The sequence below is a fragment of the Priapulus caudatus genome, unplaced genomic scaffold, assembly GCF_000485595.1.
Source record: "Priapulus caudatus unplaced genomic scaffold, Priapulus_caudatus-5.0.1 Scaffold547, whole genome shotgun sequence".
Taxonomy (NCBI): domain Eukaryota; kingdom Metazoa; phylum Priapulida; class Priapulimorpha; order Priapulimorphida; family Priapulidae; genus Priapulus; species Priapulus caudatus.
In genome coordinates, this window is record NW_014577608.1 from 184,834 (window position 1) to 207,833 (window position 23,000).

Genomic DNA, 23,000 nt, shown 5'->3' on the forward strand with positions numbered 1-23,000 from the left:
CTCTTTCTTTCACTTCAGGTTCTCTCTCTCGCTGCTCTCTCTCTCTCTTCATCTCTCTCTCTCTCTCTCTCTCTCTCTCCCCTCTCTTCACTATTTTTCCCTACCATCCTTACCTGACACTGCTTGCATTGGGTCACACATAAGCAATACCTACTTTGATAAAAAAAAACCTACACTCATAGCAAATCACAGACGATGAAACAACCTATATAAGCACAGTGGTAGCGACTTTTGTATCTCCCTGCGTGGCAAAGTTCCCTCAACAGTCATCGCAAACACTTCATCAATGAAATTCTGGCAATTTACGAGTATCCCAGCCACATTTCCCCTGCATGCATTCACGAGCAGCGTTTAAGCAGTAAGAGCATCTGCTGATTTCTAAAAAAACTTTCAAGGAACGCGCCTAAACGTTCGCACCAGGCGTAGACAGGTCGTTTCGTCGGCTTCGTCGATTGCTATGAACGCGCGGTTTTAAACTCAGGTAGAAAGTGATCACGACCCCCCACAGCATCAGAAACGTGCGCCGAAACAAACACAAGCGGGAAGGGGAGGGAGAGGGGAAGGGGAGGGGGAGGTGAGGGGAGAGGTGGAGAGGAGAGGGAGGAGGTGGGGGAGAGAGGAGAGGGAGGGGAGGGGAGAGGGGAGGGGGCAGGGGGAGGGGGTAACACCACAGCACGTGTACACAGGGAAGCCACGTCTCGAGTCGTTGTCGTCGTTAACGACCGCACACATGCGCACACAGACACACACACACACACACACACACATCACACACTCACGACGAGGACACCACCATGCCAGAGAGACGTCGTTACATAAATACCTTCACCGGACACTTGGTCATTACCCAAAATTGATATATCTTCCTGAAGCCAAGAACCTGTGATAGCGGGAGCATAAATACAACAGTGTCAATGCTCACACATTCTACCAGACGTCTCGCATGCAACCAAGAGAACAGTGTCCACCCTCGGAGGAAGATGCCGTTTACGGAAAAACCAGAGAAGTTCAAGAACCCAACCACCATTAGGGGGGGGTGAAGGCACTTCTAGGTAGTGGCATGCACGTAATCATGAACATCTACAGAGTGAGTGAGAGCCACGCTCGATCCCTGCCTGCTTCGCACGCACGCACGCAAACCTGCGCTGTACCACAAGGCTAGACCCGAGTATTGATTGCCAAACGAGACTGAGGAGCGTGGCGGATGCTTTTAAAATGACACAGTTTTACACCCGGTCGTCGGCGACGACGATGACGGATGTAATGTCGGCCGTGTCAGCCGACGGTAACGTCGTCGCCATCACGCAGCAGTAAGTACTGCATCTCTCCTTCCTTCACACGCACTCCCGTCACCGCCTCAGTCGACGACGACCGCGCGGTTATGTTTTCGCATCCGATTACGGTAAGAAGGCGAAGGGGAGATAACGCAAATAAAGGCCGGGACAGCCTCGCAGTCTGGTCGCGCATGCAATCTCCGCAACCATGCTACTTCTATCGCGAGATTCTCTCTCTCTCTCTCTCTCTCTATCAAGAGAGAGAGAGAGAGCGAGTAAGCGGTCGTGCACACGTCTCGCAGGCTTAGTAAGGCGCGGGCGGGCGTGCGTTCGTTCGTTTATACCTCTCATACGATTAGCGTACTGCTTGACGATGCTGGTTGGCGGTGGAGGGTCACCCGCACCCTGCCGCGCGTCCACCGGCGAGGCCGCCACCGGCTCTGCAACAGCGGGCGTGGCCTCGCACTCTGCGACCGCCGCGCTGTCAGAGGGTGGGGCCTCGTCAGTGGGAGGGGCTGCGTCGTTGGCGGCCGCGCTTTCGACCTCTTGTTCGGGAGTGGAGGCCGTGTCAGTAGCCGAGTCAGCTGTATCCCATGCAAAAGCAAAAACACACTGGGTTGTTAAGGCCTAGTGTGGGGTTAGTGCCGGCTGCCAGCTGCATCTTCCCACGCCCACCGCTACCCCACGCCCATGCTCACTGCTGCCCCGGGGAGAGCGAGAGAAACGACCCCCATGCCACACGACCACCCTCACTGCTGCCTCGGGGAGAGCGAGAGAGGAACCACCCCCCTGCCCCAGGGAGAGCGAGAGAGGAACCACCCCCCTGCCCCGGGAAGAGCGAGAGAGGAACCACCCCCCTGCCCCGGGGAGAGCGAGAGAGGAACCACCCCCCTGCCCCGGGGAGAGCGAGAGAGGAACCACCCCCCTGCAGCAGCAGCCCCAGCCGCAGTGGGTGGGTGGCTCCTACGCACATGGACAGTCCGGAGAAAAAATGCTACACATACTCTGTTATTATTATCTAGTTCACGCCGCCGGCGCGCCGCCGGCGACGAATAGAAATGCGCATTCCGGCGTTCCGCGGTACGTACGCCTCTCACCAGGTGGCGTACGCTCTACCACAGTCCTGTTGACCTGCCACCAGGGGGAGCCGTAACCTTTGTGCTGCTGCGGCCGGACGCCTTGGTGCTTGCTGCATAGTCCTCGCCCGTGATAGGGTTGTGGTCACCTGTAAGTGTGACATCAGAGAGGAGAGATGAGGATAAGTACATGATGGGGAGAGAGATGAGCGCCTTTCTCTCTCTCCAGGGTTCATAGTAGTAAGACACATGTTGAAATAAGGACTTATAAGACCCTTTCTGGAGGCCAAAATAAGACTTTTTTACGCGATTTCTGATAGATCACCGACTATTATAGTACACTAATAATATTTATATATACACAATTGCACAGCAGATTTAATTATTCCGTATTATATATACAACAATTCTTACTCTAAGTCGAGAACAGTTTATAAAACAATTTATATAAAATATTGTAGGTTGCAAAATACAAGGACTATTAAGTACTTTTCTAAGATTTCACCAAAAATAAGTACTAACAAAGGCCCTTATTTTATTTTTGGCAAAATAAGTACTTATAAGACTTTGGAAGACCCGCTACGAACCCTGACTCTCTCTCTCTTTCACCTACCTACATACAGCCAGTAGTACCTGTCTCACTGTGCTAGGTTCACGTACGTTTGACATACGAATGCACCCTTTAACTAAGCTCCCACCGCAGCTTTCCATGATAAATACTTCCCCTTTCACACTTATACCCCTGCTATTACGTCTAGATATATATATTATACGCACGAATGTAGATTCTCATTATCTAGAGTGATGACATGGTAGTATTCATGTGCAAAGTTATCATATGCTAGTACATAGAATACACATGTGAACAGTAACGATGAAATTCTAGCGTGCACGATTAGAAGTTTTAATTCATGCAGTTTTTAAATATTAATGACACAAACAATCATGCATATTATAGTAAAAGGGCAAGCACGCCAGCATAGTGCTGCTGTAAGAGACAGAGAGTGTGGGGGCCGAGGGAGGCACCTGAAAACCATAAATGATTCAATGTAGCAACCAAAGTTACACTTGCTGTTTATATAGATATGTAGATTTATCTCTTGCTCCACCCCACCTCCTTATACTTGCTCTCTATCACCCATCCTCTCTCTCAGACTCTCTTTCTTTCACTCAGTTTCTCTCTCTCGCTCTCTCTCTCTCTCTCTCTCTCTCTCTCTCTCTCTCTCTCTCTCTCCCTCTCTTTCACTATTTTTCCCTACCATCCTTACCTGGACACTGCTTGCATTGGGTCACACATAAGCAATACCTACTTTGATAAAAAAAACCTACACTCATAGCAAATCACAGACGATGAAACAACCTATATAAGCACAGTGGTAGCGACTTTTGTATCTCCCTGCGTGGCAAAGTTCCCTCAACAGTCATCCAAACACTCATCAATGAATTCTGGCAATTTACGAGTATCCCCGCACATTTCCCTGCATGCATTCACGAGCAGCGTTTAAGCAGTAAAGCATCTGCTGATTTCTAAAAAACTTTCAAGGAACGCGCCTTAAACGTTCGCACCAGGCGGTAGACAGGTCTTTCGTCGGCTCGTCGATTGGCTATGAAACGCGCGGTTTTAAACTCAGGTAGAAAGTGATCACGACCCCCCACAGCATCAGAAAACGTGCGCCGAAACAAACAACAAGGGAAGGGGAGGGAGAGGGAAGGGGAAGGGGAGGTGGAGGGGAGGTGGAGGGGAAGGGGAGGTGGAGATGGAGAGGGAGGTGGAGAGAGGGGGGAGGGGGAGGGGAGGGGGAGGGGTAACACCACAGCACGTGTACACAGCAGAAGCCACGTCTCGAGTCGTTGTCGTCGTTAACGACCGCACACATGCGCACACAGACACACACACACACACACACACACATCACACACTCACGACGAGGACACCACCATGCCAGAGGACGTCGTTACATAAATACTTCACCGCGACACTTGGTCATTACCAAAATTGATATATCTTCCTGAAGCCAGAACCTGTGATAGCGGGAGCATAAATACAACAGTGTCAATGCTCACACATTCTACCAGACGTCTCGCATGCCAACCAGAGAACAGTGTCCAGCCCTCGGAGGAAGATGCCGTTTACGCGAAAAACAGGAGAAGTTCAAGAACCAACCACCATTAGGGGGGATGAAGGCACTTCTAGGTAGTGGCATGCACGTAATCATGAACATCTACAGAGTGAGTGAGAGCCACGCTCGATCCCTGCCTGCTTCGCACGGCACGCCCACGCAAACCTGCGCTGTACACAAGGCACTAGAGCCGAGTATTGATTGCCAAACGAGACTGAGGAGCGTGGCGGATGCTTTTAAAATGCACAGTTTTACACCGGTCGGTCGCGACGACGATGACGGATGTAATGTCGGGCCGTGTCAGCCGACGGTAACGTCGTCGCCATCACGCAGCAGTAAGTACTGCCATCTCTCCTTCCTTCACACGCACTCCCGTCACCGCCTCAGTCGACGACGACCGCGCGGTTATGTTTTCGCATCCGATTACGGTAAGAAGGCGAAGGGGAGATAACGCAAATAAAGGCCGGGACAGCCCTCGCAGTCTGGTCGCGCATGCAATCTCCGCAACCATGCTACTTCTATCGCGAGATTCTCTCTCTCTCTCTCTCTCTCCTATCAAGAGAGAGAGAGCAGAGCGAGTAAGCGGTCGTGCACACGTCTCGCAGGCTTAGTAAGCGCGGGCGGGCGTGCGTTCGTTCGTTTATACCTCTCATACGATTAGCGTACTGCTGACGATGCTGGTTGGCGGTGGAGGTCACCCGCCACCCTGCCGCCGCGTCCACGGCGAGGCCGCCACCGCTCTGCAACAGCGGGCGTGGCCATCGCATCCTCACCCGCCGCCGCGCTGTCAGAGGGTGGGCCTCGTCAGTGGGAGGGCTGCGTCGTTGGCGGCCGCGCTTCGACCTCTTGTTCGGGAGTGGAGGCCGTGTCAGTAGCCGAGTCAGCTGTATCCCATGCAAAAGCAAAACACAACTGGGTTGTTAAGGCCTAGTGTTGGGGTTAGTGCGCGCTGCCAGCTGCATCTTCCACGCCCACCGCTACCCCACGCCCATGCCTCACTGCTGCCCGGCCCGGAGAGCGAGAGAACACGACCCCATGCCACACGACCACCCTCACTGCTGCCTTCGGGAGAGCGAAGCAGCAACCCCCCCTGCCAGCGAGGGACACCCGCGAGACGAGAGAGGAACCACCCCCCTGCCCCGCGCGAGAGCGAGAGAGGAACCACCGCTGCCCCTGGCCCGGGGAGAGCGAGAGAGGAACCACCCCCCTGCCCCGGGGAGAGCGAGAGAGGAACCACCCCCCTGCCCCAGGAAGAGCGAGAGAGGAACCACCCCCCTACCACACGACCACCCTCACCACCACTGTCGCGTAGAGTCGCAACAACAGCTTCCTCACACGACAACCGCTTATCGCGGGCATGGCGTTCAAACCAATAGAACATTCGGGTGTGAACCTCCGCTTTCCCCAAGCCCCCACCCAGTGGTAAGGAGAGCACTGGATCTTTGCAAGTCTTCATTTTGTAGGTGGTGAATGTGTGAAGCAAAACCACGAATGGAGTAAGAGGTGATTGACTTGGTAATGCGGTATTCATAGATCTGTCTATTATTAATTCATTCATTTCTTAATGAATGAGACATACAAGTGCAAGTTTAAGTGCATCTATGACGTTGAAAATAACACTAAAGTTTTAGACAGTAACTAAGGTGTCTAGCCAGTGCAAATCCAACCAAATTTACAAATGAAAAAAAATTTGACAATCACATAATGCAACCTACAAAATGAAGATTTGTATATGTGTACACCTGTACTCACTACTCGAAATAACCTATGCACATTTAATGTCTACAAAGTCCATATCGAAAATTAAAAAGAAAGAAAAAAAAAGATGTAGTACAGAACCCAAATGATTTACAAAATGTGATGGGGTGGGGTGGGGGTGTCCACTCACATAGGGGGCTGGAGTGTGGGAAGGTGCAGGCCGGTAGCGTAAAAAATATGGCCACACTGGCGCTATCCCAAACATGCACAAAAAGCAAGCAGGCACAGAGAAGCGGGTCTGACGTCTCAAGGTCTTACGAGAAATGTAGGCAGTTGCCATTTTACACAAGAAACAAAATATTGGGATGCATAACTATACGCAGAAACAACATTCGTTATTCATCGCTTGATGACGTTAGACATGCGTAGGTAAAGCGCATGCGGGGTTAAAGCGAAACAAATTCCATCGGAAACAAACGAATTATGTCCGAACGAAATGATGGAATTTTACAAAATTTGGACAGCAACAATAGGAATGCAATGCTGGGTGTGAAAGCAATCAATTTTGCCTTCAAAGATAACTCTCGACCCATTTTCGGGCGAGATGGCCTTGCAAACGTTATCCAACACATGACATATTTCTGCAGGTTTTCGTGTATACTCTATAGTTATAAAACATACGTGCTAACCTTACCCTCTCGTCGAGAAATATGAACAAACACGCACATTACATAAATATGTAACAAAAGCAAGGCCTTTTTTTACAAGACAGACATGCAAACGTACGCTAATTTACGTAATGAGGGGGGTTTGGAAACCTATAAGAAAAAACTTTGTGACTGCGGCCACACATTGTGTTAGGCTTCAGTTCAACCAGTGCAGCATTAATCATGAATGGGTTATTGCATCAGTCAGTTACGTGCAGGCTAGTCGACTGTTAATTATTAAGTAACAGGTGCAAGTACAACACACGTGGTACGCAACTTGTGCCAAACAGAATAATTGCTTTTTTCTCGAGGTTCTGGGCAATCTCAGTAAAACGAATAGAGATTGCCACTTATGGACGTCACATCCATCACAGCTTACTAAATCATGGCAAGTAATGTGTCGGACGACGTGACTAAATATCACACACACGCACGCGCGCGCGCACGCACACACATCCCAAATACACGGACGTGTGCAAACGATGTGTCCTCACTCTCACACTTTAATCACAGGCATTTTCGCATAATACAACTTAATTTTTGTAATTCGCACAACTAACAACGCATGTCATTTTCTCCCCCTCGCTGATGTATTGCGTTGCCTTTTCGTATAATCTCTCGCATATATCCTAGCCTTGCTGCTAGGTTACTGTCAAATATTGTAGCCTGCATGACTAATTAGACAGTGCCAGCCATTCAGCTTGGTTAACGTCATACTAGGCACCGCCAATGCAGCACACTGGCAACGCATGGTTACTGACCGCGTTTTGTAGGAGCTTCCTCGGTTGGCGTGGCAACCTCGCAGGGCTTCTCCTCTGCGGCAGCCTTCTCATCCTGTTGGCTCTCCTCCGCCGCCGGCTTGTCCTCTTTGTGGCTGCAGCACGTACAAAGATACAACACTCAGCCGTGAGCCTGGGGGGAGAGGGGGAGGCGAGGGAGGCAAGGGCAGGCCCCTTCCTACGTTGCGCAAACCGGGCGCGCCCGCCCCGTTTGGGAAAACTCCCCCCCCCACGTTTCAATCGTTGCGCCACGTTTAAATTACTTCTGCCCCAATTAAATTCCACCACAATAAAAGTTTGACAGCGCGGGAATCGAGGTCGGCATATGTTTCCATGAACCAGAGTATTCATGTGACGTTCACTGGCGTCACGCACAAACTCTGCTATCTCCGAAGTTGAATGCATACAGCCTGCTGATGGTGCTGGTGGTTGCGCATGGTCATATTCCATTCTACTCATATCAACTTCCGCATCAGACTTTTCGTATATCAAGGAATGATGCAAAAACCCTAAACCTAACCCTAACAATAACCCGACTCGGTTATCTTATATACGCGTGTTATAGTACCAACACTATCTATGGTGGTAGATAGCCACTGACGTACACTGACGTCACGCGGATACTCTGTTTCATGAAAACATATGCCCACCGGGAAGTAGTTTCCCCCTCCCCCTCCCTCCCTGTTTCAATTTCATCCTGGGGAGAACCCTGGAGGGGAGGGAGATGAGGGAGGGGGAGGGAAGGGAGAGAGGAAAAGGAGACATGGCGAGACAGACACGATTCAGCATCTATAGATATACTGCAGGTGGAATTCAATGCATTGAACGATTGCCTGACATCAAAACTGTGATGATGAATATAATTTGTGCACATTCACAAGCAATATTAACGCCCAATTCAATTTTCTTTACAATAACATCACGACCAAAGATAGGGAGAGAGCGGAAAGCATCCACAATGAAGAACTGAAGCATCTAGGAATAGTGATGGTCTTCTAAAATAATCCGAGCGGGAAGAAGAGAGAGAGGGAGAATCGAGAGAAAGAGAAGCGAGGAGAGGTCTACCAGCCCGCCCCTACGTGGGAACAGGGACATTGGCACGCGGGGAACCTACCCGTAGTCCGGCGCATCACCGAAGATGTTAGAGGAGCCTCGCGGTCCGCCAATGTTCCTTGGCTTTGCCGTGTTGTTGTTGGCGGCAACGCTGTCTGTACCAAAGATGTCCGACTTCTGGTAATTCTTCACCCTCCTCGGTGCATCGTCCACGTCCGGTCCACCGAAGATGTTACTTGACGCGCCGCCGGGGGGACGCGAGATTCTGCACAGTGAATACCATGCCAAGGTGAGCGCCACGCTGGGACGTGTAACCGCGAGGATTTAGGCCGATGCATTGTATCCCAGTTTTAAATAACGGGTATAGATTAGAGATATTAATGCAGTAATGCAGGGGTCGAAATTAGCGGTATCCCGATATCCGCGGGATAGTAGATTCTTGCGTTGGATACCAGATTTCAATGATTGGTATCACGTCGGAATAGTAAAAAAAAAATCATCAAAATCGGGATAGTGGTTGTTGAGCATATTTGGAAGCACAAGCGTAAGCTTAGCTGATGTTGATCATAAATATGATGTGTATACATTGTATCAAGCGAACCAGACAATGCGTCTAGACAATACGTACGTCTGCAGTGTACTTGTCTGTGCATATCTGTTAATCTGTTTTCATGTTTTTATATAATAATTACATTACATATTAATAATTTTCAAATGCTATTATTGCATATTTCAAGATTTTGGATACCAACATTGTTGAAATTACTATCCAAAAAATGGGATACCAGATCTTTGGGGGGAATACCAGATTTCAATACCTGGTATCCCGAATGGATACCATAATAGAAATCTAATTTCGCCCACTGTAATGACTAATGAGTAATGGTTCAAAAATATAACTGAACCCAGCAAGTAGTTAGCGCAAGTTACAAAATATTAATTATAATATATTATATATTTAATTATAATTTTAATTTTATATTCCATGCCGTGTCCACTTCAGACTCTTGCATGAACACTAAAAGTAAAAGTAAAAGCTTCTAATTCAGAATGACTAACTGCAATATGTAATGCTAATGGGGAGTAATGCACTGTAAGGCTCTACTGTGGAAACATCAACACAATTATATGCTGAGAATTCACGCTGCTGAAAATTTTGCCAACGTTCAACTTTCAGTTCAACGCTTTTGCCAGCGAGGATGGTGCGACACCACCCAAACTGCGCCGGTAATTACTGCTGCCAAAATGCCGCCAAACCTACTTCGCTATTATCGTAATTTAACAAGTTCCGCGTGTCTTCAAACATACCTTGAACCAGCCTTGCCATCCTCATTGAGACCAACATGGATCGTTGTAGAACCCATCTTTCCTTAGAGCGATATTATGAACAAGAAAAGTTTAGATAATTTGGAAGAAGAAATAGGCGGTTCACTTTCTCAAACAGGAAGCGTCTGCGAGCGCTATCATCATCGATTCATCATATCCGCCACGTCCATTTTCACTAATTTCGACGGTAGATGGCGGTATAACAAACATGTCAGCGCTCTGGTGTAACATTAGAAGTTAGTTAGAAATTTGACTGAGTTCTTCTAATGTACTTTACGGATACTTGCAACTCTTTGTGAACCATGTCATTGCCTAAACATCATGTTGCGTTGGTCAGAACACTTTACAAGCGAATACTGCGGCTTCATCGGGGACTCAATCCCGAATTAAGAGCGATGGGAGACGAGTATGCAAAAGCCGAGTTTAAAAGACATATGAAGGCCTCACCAGAGCAGACTGTGAAATTTGTGAAGGCTTGGGTTGATTACGCCTTTACCTTATCTAAGCAGTTATCTGGGATGGAGCCTAAAGCGTCGTACGGAAGGTAAATATTTGTAGTTCTTAGATACGTGTAACCAATAAACCATTGCCATTGCCATTGGCATTGGTCACCGTTAAACTTTGAAGAACGACCATTATTTGACATTGTCATTCGATTCATTGTGTTGGTGATTGATCTAGATACAATAATGTAACCAAACAAGAGTATGGTTACATTATTGTGTCTATTGATTGATCGTGCAGCGCGTTAGACATCAGTAATTAATATTAGATCTGAAATCAACGAGCGAACGCACCTCACTACATTTACCGTATATTATGACACTAAAACAGTTGTTCTGTTGAAATATCGTCTATCTCACAATATGTCAAAAAAGAGAAGATCATTTTCATTTTCTGTTCATTTTATACCACTAACAAAATTAATCTTACAATCGTATTTTATTTTGGATAGACGTCTCAGCCATGAAGAATTGAACAGTTTTAGTGAGGAACAGATATACCAGCTGTACCACCTAAACCAAGAAGCAACTGGAAAAACAGAAGATGCCAGCAGATAACATCCAACTTGCAAGAACGAGAACTTACCAATTGAAATGAGGCAATCGGGTGTATTTAGAATTGGAATGTGAATTTGTGTCGTAGAAGTTTAGAACATAGAAACATAGAACATAGAATAGAGAACGTCTAATAATGTAATTTTGAAATCACTTGTGTGATAAGTAATAAAGTTTGTTGTTTATGTTATTTATAAATCTTATCTATTAGTCTTTATCTGCTTATAATACAACTTGCATACAACTCTCCTCACCACAACAGAACTGTCATGCTGAAGTCATGTATGTGCCTACATTATGGCACTATGATAGAGTTAGTATCTTATTATGCAAAATAATGCAATATATGATTTATATTGTGATCTTGCCTACCTTTACTCTCCTCTTCCTTCTTTCCACCCAGCCTTCTTTCCTCCTGTATTGTCTTTTCTCCACCACCGTCTCTCCTCCACTTAAAACCCCTCCTCCACCTGACTACCCTCCTTCATTCGCCCTTCAGCCGCTCTTCTTTCATACATTATCCACTCTTCAAGTTTCTCCCTTCCTGCATCCCCTGTCCATTCTCCACTATCCAACCTCTCCCCTCTTCCAAATTTCCTACTCCTCTACCATGACTCCTCCCTCCTCAACTTCTCTGCCCTTTTCCTTCATCCACCTCTCAATTTTGTATTTCAATTATTGTACCTCCACATACTGTAAAACAAAACGGAGTGTAAAACAAAACACTAGGTTTTATATAAGCTTTATAGCTTTCTAACCTCTAGCCACTTGTCTTGAGGGGACAAGTGGCATCTAGGTAAATATCCAGGTAAGACGAAAAAATCAACCTTCATAGTTTTCACGTGCACGTGTTTTATTTATAATTATGTCCGCCAGGTGGCGGGATTACATGTTATGATTGTTAACTTATCATTTGCTTGAGATTGTGGAGCGGGAAGATTTGGTATTTCGGGAGCTAGTAAACATTTATTACGTGTGTATTATTTTGTTGCATATAAATATGTACTTTATTTTGTGGTACAATGGGAGATGTGTGATGCTTTATTCTGTGATGCATGTAAAGCTTGGCGCCAGCCACTGGCCATGATCTCATGCCTTTGAAGTTGACGTTTTTCAAAAGCTAGAATTATTTTTATTCATTACTCATTAGACATTATTAATAATAATAATATTATTATTATTATTATATTTTTCTACATCATGATATAACATTATCATGACTCATAAATCATAAACAGTGGAATTTTTAGATGATGGAGTAGTGAATAGCGCTACCCGTGTTATATAAGTTATAACTTATACTACTATAAGTATAACTATAACTGTATAAGTACTATATCATAATCATAGCCATAGGCTCTGGTACAGCCTTAGCTCATAGATACTACCCCAAGGGTACTTGGGGTAGTACTTGGGGTAGTATCTATGCTTAGCTCTAGTACTATAGCCCGCGTTCATTAACTGCCGCAGGCAAGTGTCAACCAACCGGGCTATAGTACTAGAGCTACTGAGCTAGTACAGCCTATGCTATAGTACTTAGTAGCTCTAGTAACTATAGGTACCCTGTGATTTCACCATATTACCATACGGTAAGTACTACTAGTACTAGTAGTAGTACTATAGTTAGTGAAGTGCTTGTATTTACAGATGATGAGATCTAATGAAGATCATGGAGAGAGTGTTGATATTGACGTATCTGAAGTCTCGGCTGTAGAGCAGCTGCTGGGGTTCCTCGCCGATATCAACAAACAGAGGAGCGAAGCTGAGACGGTGTGCCAGCATTATCGTACCATCTTTAAACAAAGGAGGTGAAGTTGAATACAAGAGCGTAGCTAACCCATTGGCATTGTGCGTGGGGGAGGGGCAAAGGCATGTGCGTGGGGGAGGGGCAAAGGCATGTGCGTGGGGGAGGGGCAAAGGCATGTGCGTGGTGCGAAGGTGGCTGCCATTGACTACGTAATGTATTTATATTTCTCTAGGGGGAACAACTCACTGCCCCTCCTCCCGGTATTTACGGCTCTGAATTCATATAGTGTTATGAGTCGACATCTATTATAACTATAATTAATTGTGTAGCGCTTGTGGTAACATTTTAGCATTGTGTCCACGCTGAGCTTTGCCAGGTTGATGATATATTTCTACTGGCATAGTGGTTAGCATGTTTATGGGTGCGTGCACAACATAACCATACAAATTTTATTATGAGCAGCCCCAAAATAAGGCTGCACACAAACACCTTGTGTTCTTTCCTTCAGGAGGCAGTATATACAGAGGCTGTTAGACAATAATAAGCAAGATCCATCGCCAAAAAGTGAGGATGTCGACTTAAAACCGGGTATTAAAATTCTGCTTACATCATGTACCATCATTTATCACGCAGTTGTTAAGATGAACGTATCTTAAGGTTTATGTGATTGCATATATATATCAATGTTCATTTTATCTGTTGTCAAATCCTATAATTTGCTTTAGCTCCCAGTGTTGAAGTTAAAGTCCCAAAATCAAACTTTATATGCACACTTAAAAATCAAGGCAACATTCTCTCAGGGATAAGATTCACCGTCTGGTGTGCTGGCTTGCGCATGGTCACGGTCGTCACGTATTTGATGTTCCGATCGCTCGTTACAGATTCACCGGACGAGAACCCACTGGAGCTCGTCGAATCCGCACTCAGGAAGTCGAGAGAGACGCGAGAGAGACTGCAGCGACGCCGCAATGTCACTCAGCCTCTGTTCACTGCCACGGACCCAGCCACTCATCCAGCCACTCATCCAGCCACTCGTCCAGCCACTCACCCAGCCACTCGTCCAGCCACTCACGCGAGTCTGCTATCTGATGCTCTCCGAGATAACGACCCTGGTCAGCTCGACGCAATCCTGGAGGAAACTAACCGAGAGGGGGCGCCACCATTGGCTGCATCCCGTGTAGCCGCCACCTACACAGATGAAGGAGGGCCGATACCTGGCGAGGTGATGCCGGCGGAAATCGGCGAGAAAAGCGAGAATAAATTGCAGTTTCTTGTGGCAGAGGGTGCTGCAGGTAGCGGCGTCATATCGCAGTCGAGATTGCAAGACTTGCTTGCCTCCGTGCATCTCGCGTCGAAGCCGAAGCCTAAACTCACGGGAGCGCCACCTAGGAGGGACGACGGATCGTTGAAGGCTTTATCACGGCCGACAGCGACGCAGCGTCGACCCGCCACGCAGCCACAGACCACGCGCGCGGCGGCCTCATCGCGACCCCATCGCCCCGGCAACCCATCCGGCGTTCCGGCGAACCCGGCGCGCGTGTCAGTGGCAGCCGTCCGCCCGCGTCCATCGCCGAGGCAGCCGTCGTCGCTCTCCGTTGCAGGCGGTCGTGAGAGACACACAGTTAAAGCCAGCTGGCGTCCAGCGGGGGACGAGGCGTCGAGGCGGGACCCGGCGTCGGCAGCGTGCGCGGCGCGACAGCGCGGGGGAAGAGCCGAGCCGCCGCCGCCGCCACGTGATCCAGGAACGCGCGAGAAACAGTCGCGTCGACAACCACAGGGGGGCGGCGGCGGTGACGCGCGGAAAGAAGCGAAGTGCGCCAGCGGATCAGACGAACAAACGAGGAAAGACGTCAGGTAAGGTTCTGCTCCACAGGGAGGGGTGGTGGGGGGGGGACCGGTCACACGAAGCAGGAGCGGTGTCTGTAAGATGTTGCCGGTCGTGCAGCGCGGCGATCGTCTGCTCTACGCTTCACAACGATGGCAGCGGGAATATTCACGGAGTTTCCCTTCAGTGTTGTGCAGGTGCCAGACGAGCAGGCCATGGAAGAACTGAGGAGGGTCTGCAGGAAACACGAGCGATTGAAGAGAAGCCTACGACGAGAGGTGGAGGAGGGTTGCACGGACAGAGAGGCGTTCCTTAGCCAGCTGGAGTCGCTAGTATGTAGCGTTAGTCGGTGGAGATGAGGCGCTCCGCCATAGTTATTGCTCTCAGTGAGAGCCAAGCACTGCTGCTGGTCTTCCTAAGTTAACTATATAGCAGTTTAATTTTAAATATACAAAATTAAATAATAAGTGATATGTAATATACGACAGTATAATTCAACTACATTCTATTACCTATTGACGAACGATGCTGTTTGTACGTGTGTATAAAATATATATGTTATACATAACAGTCAACCATTGGTTGTCGATTTCAGAAGGCAGTCCATTGTTGCAAATCATTATGACTCGCTTCTGTCGTTGTCGTAGATGCAGCCCGATAAACCAGCACAAGCGGAACACGCCAGCAGAGGGAGTGACTGTAGTTGTCCGCGGCAGATAGCTTACAGGGACCCTTCAGAGTTGCAGCAGCTGATGGACTTGGTGTGTGAGACGCAGATGCTCAGCCTGCAGGTGGCGCTGTTAGATAGCGTAAAGGAGCTGGCGCCTATGACGCAGCACGAGGAAGGGTGAGCGAATAGAGTGACTGCACTCCCGAGGTCATTACAAACACGCATCAAGCCGGTAGAAATTTACGATGCCCCTAAATCTGTTAGCAGATCTACGGATTGTTTTGCTAAAATCCTGAACTTTTCATTAATAGGGGCCTGGAATGGTACCGCATTTTAAGTGGAATGGTAGAGGGCACCACCACCTTTCCGACGTTAATAAAGGACAAAGTACTGGAGCTGGGCTGATTTGTCCGTTCTCATCAATTCTACGTCCTTGAATCCCAGCATCAGTTGGAGGAACGAGTGTTAAAACTAATCATCAGGTGGTGCAACGTGATGTATACATGTATTGCAGCTGTCTAAAGGTCTGTAAGACACGTTAGCTGATTCTTCTGTTTTATCTAAACAAGGAGCTAGGCAGTAACACAATTACTATGATTAATAATACTTGATTTGACACAGCACTCATAATTTCCAAATTTATTTATTTTTTAAACATTAAGTATTGATGATTTAATACATATATATGTACATACGTGATATTTTCTATATTCTTACAAATATACAGATATCGGTTTTTATGTTTCACACAACTATTATGTATGTTGGTTATCACATTGTTGTTGAACACTACTCAGTTGAAATGGATGTAATCCCGCCCCTCCATCAAATTGAGCGATGCCAGATTCTTCTCGAAAATGCCTCCAGTCAAATCCTGCCAACAAAAGTAAAAAATGCAATCACCAGCATGTTAGCTGCATCACATGCTGTATCTCAGAATTATAGTCACTAATGACTGCTTGGTGAGGTAAGGTTGGATGTAATAGGAAAGACTACATGAGAGAGGCAGCTAGTGTGCATTGTGGTTGTAGCTGCAACACTGTCATGCCCTTACAGGATGCTGTTGCCGGTTAATGTATAGAGGGCAGAAGGCAGAATAAACGCAGCACTGCACTGTAACATTGCAGGAATTTCTATGTGAAAACACTTCTACTATATTTACCATCTTCACACAGATGACAAACGGGGGTTTGGCCTCAGTGAAATGAACTATAGGCACCCTAGGTCGCGGCAAGCACTGAAAACAAAATCCGGTATTGGGACTAAGAACTTGCACAAAATAACTAGTATGTGCATAAGGTAACGATATCTATGAGATAATGTGGAATGGACATAGTTTTTGGCAAATGTACTACACTTAAGGAAAAAGTCTAGTGCACAAATGTGGTAACTCACTGCCAGTAACTATATCGTAGTGTTACTAGCAGGACCTCAGAAAACTTAGTCTCTCCGACTCGCAAAATGTTTGAATCGATACTGCAATGTTTCAAAGATCTTTTCGATTCTTGGACATTAAGTTCTAGGTTTCTTTTCTCGATTCCACGACTGCATTCGAGGACTAGACCAGCTGCGGTGCTTACCGTTGATTCCTCATGTGTGTAAACTCCCTTCGCAATCTTCTTCTTATCCACATCACAAAATGACATCACCTGGAAGAGTGGGACATCATTTTCATGGTATATCATTCTGACGTGATTAAGCCTTTACGATACTGTACCATCGTTGTTCGGTAACATGGTTACACGGTAAATTACTTGACTGCACACACACTACTGCACCGTTACCACCTAACCATGAACCCGTCGTGTGAATACCATTATAACAACACGGCCTGACCCATTGTGACTTTTCTGCACATTTCCTAATCACTGACGAGTGGCCAACCACATTTACTCAATCCTAATGTTCATAGCAACGATATTAGAGCAATGCAGATGGCAGCACATGAGCGGGTGAGCTAACCTTATTCCTGTTCTCCACAGAGAGAGATCTGTATAGCTTCCTTCCCTGCTTACCAGCATTCCATATGGTGAATTCTTTCCACTTGCTAAGCACTGCAGTCTCCAAGGCTCTCAATCTCACATCCCAGATTGTATCCCTGTAACACATGCACTGTACGACACAGCGTATATGACGAAACAACGACGGATTCATTTTTGGTTGTTGACTACCACATCTAAAAGTTATGCCTCAACTTACTCGAGCACGGAGAAGGTGGCGCCGCCCTGGTGGTAACGGTACATGAGAAGTACATGGTCCACTCTGTGGAGCTGTCCACCCAACTCTAGATGTCTGAGGAAGAATATGAGATCTTCTGGTGTGCCCTGTGGAGCAAACATAATCGAGTAATGCTTGTTGTTCGTTGGATGTTGCCATGCCGATTGTCTCCGAAAATTTACAGTCATTCTTGGGTTATCAACAAACACTTGGCAAAGGTAGGAACGCTTTGCCTGATTTATGAACGTCTTAGAAAGATTACCAGGTCATGATGAAAAGGTGTGTTCCTTTAATTATTAATTAATGTATTATGTGCATAGTAACGGCAAACATACTTTTCACAGAAAACGACAAGGAATCTCAAAGTACATCCTCTTTTCTTGCATGGCAACTTAAAATGTATGGATTTTATAAGTGGTTTTCTCTTCCCTACTCATGATTTAATTCATCAGTGTATTTTACGCATACGTCTCAGTTGCTGACTATCAGTGCAGATTTACAATTCTTCGTTATCGGGGAACTAACCTTGCCTGCCTCACTGAATCCACCGACAGCGTCGTATAACTCCCGTGCGCAGAACCATGTCGGCATTAGCAGAGTCGGACCATGCGATGTGTAAGCCTGCAACAGAACAATCAGAGCGAATCTGCCACGCGTCGCCCGGCGTAGCAATAAACCACACAAAGTCATCGAGTAAGTGATAAATCAAAGCTCTCTGATTTTGTTTTGGTTACCTGGTCTTTCGTTATCGCAGATCGGCTAAAAACAGTGTGAACTTCACGACGCGGCCACCATCGTTGTTTAATTCACGAGCCTACCTGTAGATGGAGCTGCTCGGGGGTGGTGGAGTTTGCCCACTGCACGTAGCGTTGTGTGGAAGCCTCGGGCAGCCTGCGCACCTGGCAGCCCAGCAACGTGTGTCGCGAGCGGACAGACGCCGCTGCGAGCTGGAGACGTACGCGCATCGTTGCCATGACGTCGTCCTGCCAAGCAGACGAACGCCATCGCAACGTCAAGATTTCACGGTTTACACCGTTTTTTGAACTGCAGCGTAACATGTGGTGATTAGGCGAACAGTGATATCATTGCGCGTAACAGTGATTTGGAAGCTGATGTCTATTTAATGCTGGCATATGGTGGCGATATTTACCAATGCTATTCGTCCGAACCACGATAAGTGCGAGGACAACACAAGGAGCAAGTTCGTACTTACAGCATCCAGGAAGCAGAGGTGGGATCCCTGACTCTGTTCAACAGCCCTGTTCTTTGCGAAGCCAACTACAAGGAGATCACACAGGATTGAGACGACTGGTAAAACAGACAGCATCAATGCCGTGCAGGTATTCCATCAGTCCATAAATCCTCAAACGAGCACCAGTTCTATTCAGACCATAAGCCTGAGACTTGTCACTATGGCAGTATGGCAGTGGTGCTATTATTCGATAGAGGGTTCAAGGTTCTCACATCTGACTAGATAAGGTTTTAGCTATCAGCATAGGAAGAGCTAGGTATAGGTTTATCTATCCAAAAACACGTGACACTAGTTATCTGTGAGACATACTTTCTGAAAGCCTACGTGTGCTACAGATTTGTTATGTTAAACATGCGTTTACACCTGCTGCCTAGATGACTGATTAGTGTGGGACTGACGTGAACAGGTGAGAGTTACCTCCGCTAGGCATGCCACTCTTGTTTTCACTGATCACCACGCGGATCCCTCTCTCAGCGAGCGCTGGCGAACAACGCTCGATTATCGCTCTCGAGTCATCCTGAAATAATGAGAGAGGACAAAACTGACAATTTATCGATATTTATCCTCTACACTGTCAATCTTCATTCAGCACGAGGGTTTCGTTTATATCAATGAATAAGCCCTGCATACATATCATCAAACAATGCGTGAGAGAATCGATAATTAGAGCTTAGAACACTATCGGCTATAAAGAAATAGTGTGATGATGTACATGCCTATATTTGGCTTGGGTTAGTGACGACACACTGACGGTAGCCACGACGCGCGATATCGACCCGGCAAAAATTAAAAATGTAGTGTGACAGCTAACCTGTGAGGCGTCGTCGTAAATGGACAGTTCCAGTGAGCCTTGGAAATCCTGGTCACACACAGACCTAAGACACTCTTCGAGCCACAGTGCGGCATTGCACACCGGCAGAACTATCGACTGTAATGTAGCAATTAAAAGATTAAAATATCCTGGAGGTGACAAAAAATAAGCTGACATCACATTTGGAGAGAGGGGTATACACTTTATGGTATGTCTATAGTTTCCCACATGCAATAGTTCCAGTATGCACTGTTGTGTCACATACTGCTCATGCATGGGTTACCGGTCATTTTTATTAAGGAAAAAGATAGACTAACGCTCCATTAGGAGTGTTCCCAACTTTGATATCATTAATGATTACTGATTAATGATTTATAATCCATGATTAATGATTACTGATTAATGATTGATAATCCTAACCCTAACCCTAATCCTAATCCTAACCCTAACCCTAATCTAAATGACATTAAACCACAAACTAATATATGACCATGACCATGACCATGACCATATAATATATATATATATATATATATATATATATATATGTTATTATGACCATTAATGACATTAAAGTTGGGAACACTCCTAATGGAGTATCACCCAAAAGATATGGAAAACGTCCATCCGGATCGAATAAAGTCCAAAGTTATTGGGCCCAGCAACTGAGCCACATAGGTATAGCCTTCACTGTGGTGTTATGCCACATGAGTGTTCCTGGCATGAGTAAACGTCTTCATGGTCACAGCATTTATGCAGTAAGTTGTTGAAGCACGTCCAATCAGTAGTGTCGCTTATCAACAAGCAGAACTCGTGATTGGATGGCCCTGATGTCGTATGTTACCTCCGTGTCGTTTACTTTTGCTGGGTTGGTTGGGTTGTAAATTACGTCAGATCACAAGAATAATAAAATATACTTACTACATCATATGTGCCCTCTAGTGGCATTGTGCATCTTTTCAAGTCGTGTTACATCATCATTATACGCCTGAAAATGATTGCATGAGGCTGAGCAGGTATCTGCACCTCCCGTTGGCAAAATCATCTATATGTTGATGGTGGCCAATATAGAGTAGAAGTAGAAGTAGAAGGTATGACTATATATGACAGTTTCCTCTATGGTTCATTTACTAAGTAATTGACTAATTATCAATGTATACATTACAGACAACAATCACATACAATGTTAATTAAAAATGTGCGGCTAGATACGCGGGTAGGAGAACAAGTAGATACGCGGGTAGGAGAACAAGTAGTATTCAGAGCACATGTCATAAACCCCACGAGCTACACTTGCTACAGCCCGGGGGGGGGTCACTATATATGCCGTTATTACCCCATGTGCGTTCCAAATTTTGTGAGTTAGGGGGGTGTTTTTCAACTTCTAAAGCGGGCCCGCGCGGGAGCAAATAGGCCTCCCTTTACAAAGCTAATCCCGCAGTAAGCCCTCGGGATCGTTCAAGTCAAGCACCGCGCCCGCAGTAGGCCCCCCTCAGGACGAACCACATAGTACCCCGCCCCAGGCCCCGAACGGGCGGCCCCGTAGCACACGAAACTTAAACCCCGCTGCAACAATCATCACGAGGAGCAAGATGAGCGTGAAAAAAGAGAACCAAAAAGAACTTGGTATTCCCTCCACTCTTTGCCCTCCACTTGTCTGCAAGACCTCGCAATAGGGGGTAGGACTCTTTCATTGTGTATGCAATAGTGCTGTGCGTCGGATCCGACATGAACCAAAAATCCGATCCGACAGCATTTTTGAAAATCCGAATCCGAATCCGAATCCGATGGCTATTTTGAATCCCATCCGAATCCGAATCCGATGGCAATTTTTGAATCCGAATCCGAATCCGAATCCGATGTGTATCGCTAAATCCGATCCGAAATCCGGAACATAGAAATTGTAAATAGTGNAGAGAGAGAGAGAGAGAGAGAGAGAGAGAGAGAGAGAGAGAGAGAGAGAGAGAGAGAGAGAGAGAGAGAGAGCATAAAAATTTCAAACATGTTTACAAATGTATAAAACAGTACAAATATGCGCACAATGAATTCAAAATCATAGACATTTTATAATTGATTAGCTATAACTGATACATACAATCTAATAAATACTAAATAGTGTGATATTTATCATTTCAGGTATAAGGAGCCAGGCATGTCCCAGTTTCTCATGGAGAGCTCGTGTTTGGATCCCAGGTTCAAGTCATTGCCATACCTGACTGAAGCTGATAGATTGGAGGTCTTCACAGCAATCACTCACACGGCAGCAGCTCTCCCTGGGCAACAGACAGGACAGATCCAGGTGTGGCCAAATATTAGTTTCCTGTTCCCCCGACACACTATTTTTATTTTACTATAAGTTTAAAACAGGAAGCAACATGTTCTGTTTTCAGTATAATGTACAGCTTTTTGATCACCCGAATCAACTATCTGTAATCTGTAGTGTATTCAGCACCAGATTAAAAATTCTCTATAAAGTTTTGTTAAGTAGTAAACAAACTGAAATGTCTGTATGGTAATTTTTTTTCAGGTGAAGCGCGAGCCTCAGGATACAGTTCCCCCGGCAGGACAGTGACTCTCTTGGCAGTCAAGAAACATCTGTGGCTGATTCCGACCCGACAAAGTAAAAGGCGAAAGTCAGCATTACAAGATCTGTTTGGAGATGTTTTCGTAACCAAAGTTGAACCTGCTAGATCTATAGATATATGAGCGAGTGAAATCAGAAATTGGTTCCTACAAAAATGAGCCATGCATATCACCTGATGCAAATCCTCTTAAATGGTGGAGGGCCCATGCAGGACACCAAATATCCCTTGTTGTCAAATTTGGCAAAGCAGTATTTGTGTGTACCCGCTACTTCTGTGGCCAGTGAAAGAATATTCTCTACCGCAGGAGATCTAGTCACGGCCCAGAGATCATGCTTATCGCCTGATCAAGTTGATGTATTAATTTTTCTTAAGAAAAATATGTAACTGATGGTGACTACACATGTCATGAGAAGCACTAACACACAGTTATTGGAATTGTGTTTCTTACACCTAATCAATGAAGTACAAAGACACTGAGATGGACTATTGGACATATATGCCTATTTGGTTACTTTTACTGAAGTCAAATATTTGAATTTCTTGTACAAAGGTTTTGTTGAATTTGCCCTAACATTTGGGTATTGTATATTAAAGGTTTGTTGTTCAAAGAATTTTAGTGACATTCTTATTTAATATTTATAAACCAGTCTGATTATTAAATTTGCACTTCTGTTTGGTGTTATAAGATTTGTAATTGATCGCAAATATTCGAACCGAAAATAACCGAACTGAAATGTGAAAACCAAAAACCGAACCGAACCGTGAAGTTGTGATTCGTTGCACCCCTAATATATATATATTA

At 46.0% G+C, this 23,000-nt stretch overlaps 4 protein-coding genes across 8 annotated transcripts in view; 2 read left to right on the forward strand and 2 right to left on the reverse strand.

Annotated features, from left to right (window-relative positions):
* LOC106811507 (hematological and neurological expressed 1-like protein) overlaps positions 1–10,160 on the reverse strand; it is an 11,293-nt gene extending 1,133 nt beyond the window's left edge. Inside the window, exons 1-5 of the mRNA XM_014815151.1 lie at positions 10,016–10,160; positions 8,769–8,972; positions 7,637–7,749; positions 1,619–1,858; positions 824–880 (exon numbers count right to left, since the gene is read on the reverse strand). Coding sequence (XP_014670637.1) covers positions 824–880; positions 1,619–1,858; positions 7,637–7,749; positions 8,769–8,972; positions 10,016–10,071 — 670 coding nt within the window. The 5' untranslated portion in view covers positions 10,072–10,160. The remainder of the gene's footprint in view (positions 1–823; positions 881–1,618; positions 1,859–7,636; positions 7,750–8,768; positions 8,973–10,015) is intronic.
* A 72-nt stretch (positions 10,161–10,232) lies between these two features.
* LOC106811521 (succinate dehydrogenase assembly factor 3, mitochondrial-like) lies at positions 10,233–11,289 on the forward strand. The gene is made up of 2 exons (XM_014815183.1): positions 10,233–10,577; positions 10,989–11,289. The coding sequence occupies exons 1-2, from the start codon at positions 10,336–10,338 to the stop codon at positions 11,092–11,094; spliced, it is 348 nt and encodes a 115-aa protein (XP_014670669.1). The 5' UTR covers positions 10,233–10,335; the 3' UTR covers positions 11,095–11,289.
* LOC106811519 lies at positions 10,243–16,085 on the forward strand. 4 transcript variants are annotated; one of them, XM_014815179.1, is made up of 8 exons: positions 11,958–12,064; positions 12,739–12,899; positions 13,347–13,426; positions 13,720–13,850; positions 13,887–14,692; positions 14,851–14,995; positions 15,311–15,510; positions 15,645–16,085. In XM_014815179.1, exons 2-8 carry the CDS (start codon positions 12,739–12,741, stop codon positions 15,736–15,738), a joined length of 1,617 nt encoding a protein of 538 aa, XP_014670665.1. In that variant the 5' UTR covers positions 11,958–12,064; the 3' UTR covers positions 15,739–16,085. The 4 variants fall into 4 exon arrangements, with proteins under 4 accessions (XP_014670664.1, XP_014670665.1, XP_014670662.1 ...); XM_014815178.1 differs by lacking the exon at positions 11,958–12,064 and adding an exon at positions 10,243–10,257 and having other exon boundaries at positions 12,724–12,899; positions 13,720–14,692; XM_014815176.1 differs by having other exon boundaries at positions 13,720–14,692.
* On the reverse strand, positions 15,961–20,833 carry LOC106811520 (UDP-GlcNAc:betaGal beta-1,3-N-acetylglucosaminyltransferase-like protein 1). 2 transcript variants are annotated; one of them, XM_014815181.1, is made up of 11 exons: positions 20,535–20,831; positions 19,614–19,730; positions 19,220–19,319; positions 18,764–18,828; positions 18,369–18,533; positions 18,076–18,171; positions 17,533–17,657; positions 17,296–17,431; positions 16,914–16,982; positions 16,496–16,570; positions 15,961–16,207 (listed from the first exon to the last, which is right to left on the reverse strand). In XM_014815181.1, the coding sequence occupies exons 1-11, from the start codon at positions 20,559–20,561 to the stop codon at positions 16,127–16,129; spliced, it is 1,056 nt and encodes a 351-aa protein (XP_014670667.1). In that variant the 5' UTR covers positions 20,562–20,831; the 3' UTR covers positions 15,961–16,126. The 2 variants fall into 2 exon arrangements, with proteins under 2 accessions (XP_014670667.1, XP_014670668.1); XM_014815182.1 differs by lacking the exon at positions 16,496–16,570 and having other exon boundaries at positions 20,535–20,833.
* Positions 20,834–23,000: the final 2,167 nt, after the last annotated feature.

Excerpts from the sequence above, each read along its gene's own strand:
- LOC106811521 (XM_014815183.1), top strand. The coding sequence starts at position 10,336 with ATGTCATTGCCTAAACATCATGTTGCGTTGGTCAGAACACTTTACAAG. Across the intron at positions 10,578-10,988 it reads CCTAAAGCGTCGTACGGAAG|ACGTCTCAGCCATGAAGAAT; the intron begins GTAAATATTTGT and ends TATTTTGGATAG.
- LOC106811520 (XM_014815181.1), bottom strand. The coding sequence starts at position 20,561 with ATGCCACTAGAGGGCACATATGATGTA. Across the intron at positions 17,432-17,532 it reads GCCACCTTCTCCGTGCTCGA|GGATACAATCTGGGATGTGA; the intron begins GTAAGTTGAGGC and ends CATGTGTTACAG. Across the intron at positions 16,983-17,295 it reads CTGTGGAGAACAGGAATAAG|GTGATGTCATTTTGTGATGT; the intron begins GTTAGCTCACCC and ends CCACTCTTCCAG.
- LOC106811519 (XM_014815178.1), top strand. The coding sequence starts at position 12,739 with ATGATGAGATCTAATGAAGATCATGGAGAGAGTGTTGATATTGACGTA. Across the intron at positions 13,427-13,719 it reads GGATGTCGACTTAAAACCGG|ATTCACCGGACGAGAACCCA; the intron begins GTATTAAAATTC and ends CGCTCGTTACAG. Across the intron at positions 15,511-15,644 it reads ATGACGCAGCACGAGGAAGG|GGGCCTGGAATGGTACCGCA; the intron begins GTGAGCGAATAG and ends TTTCATTAATAG.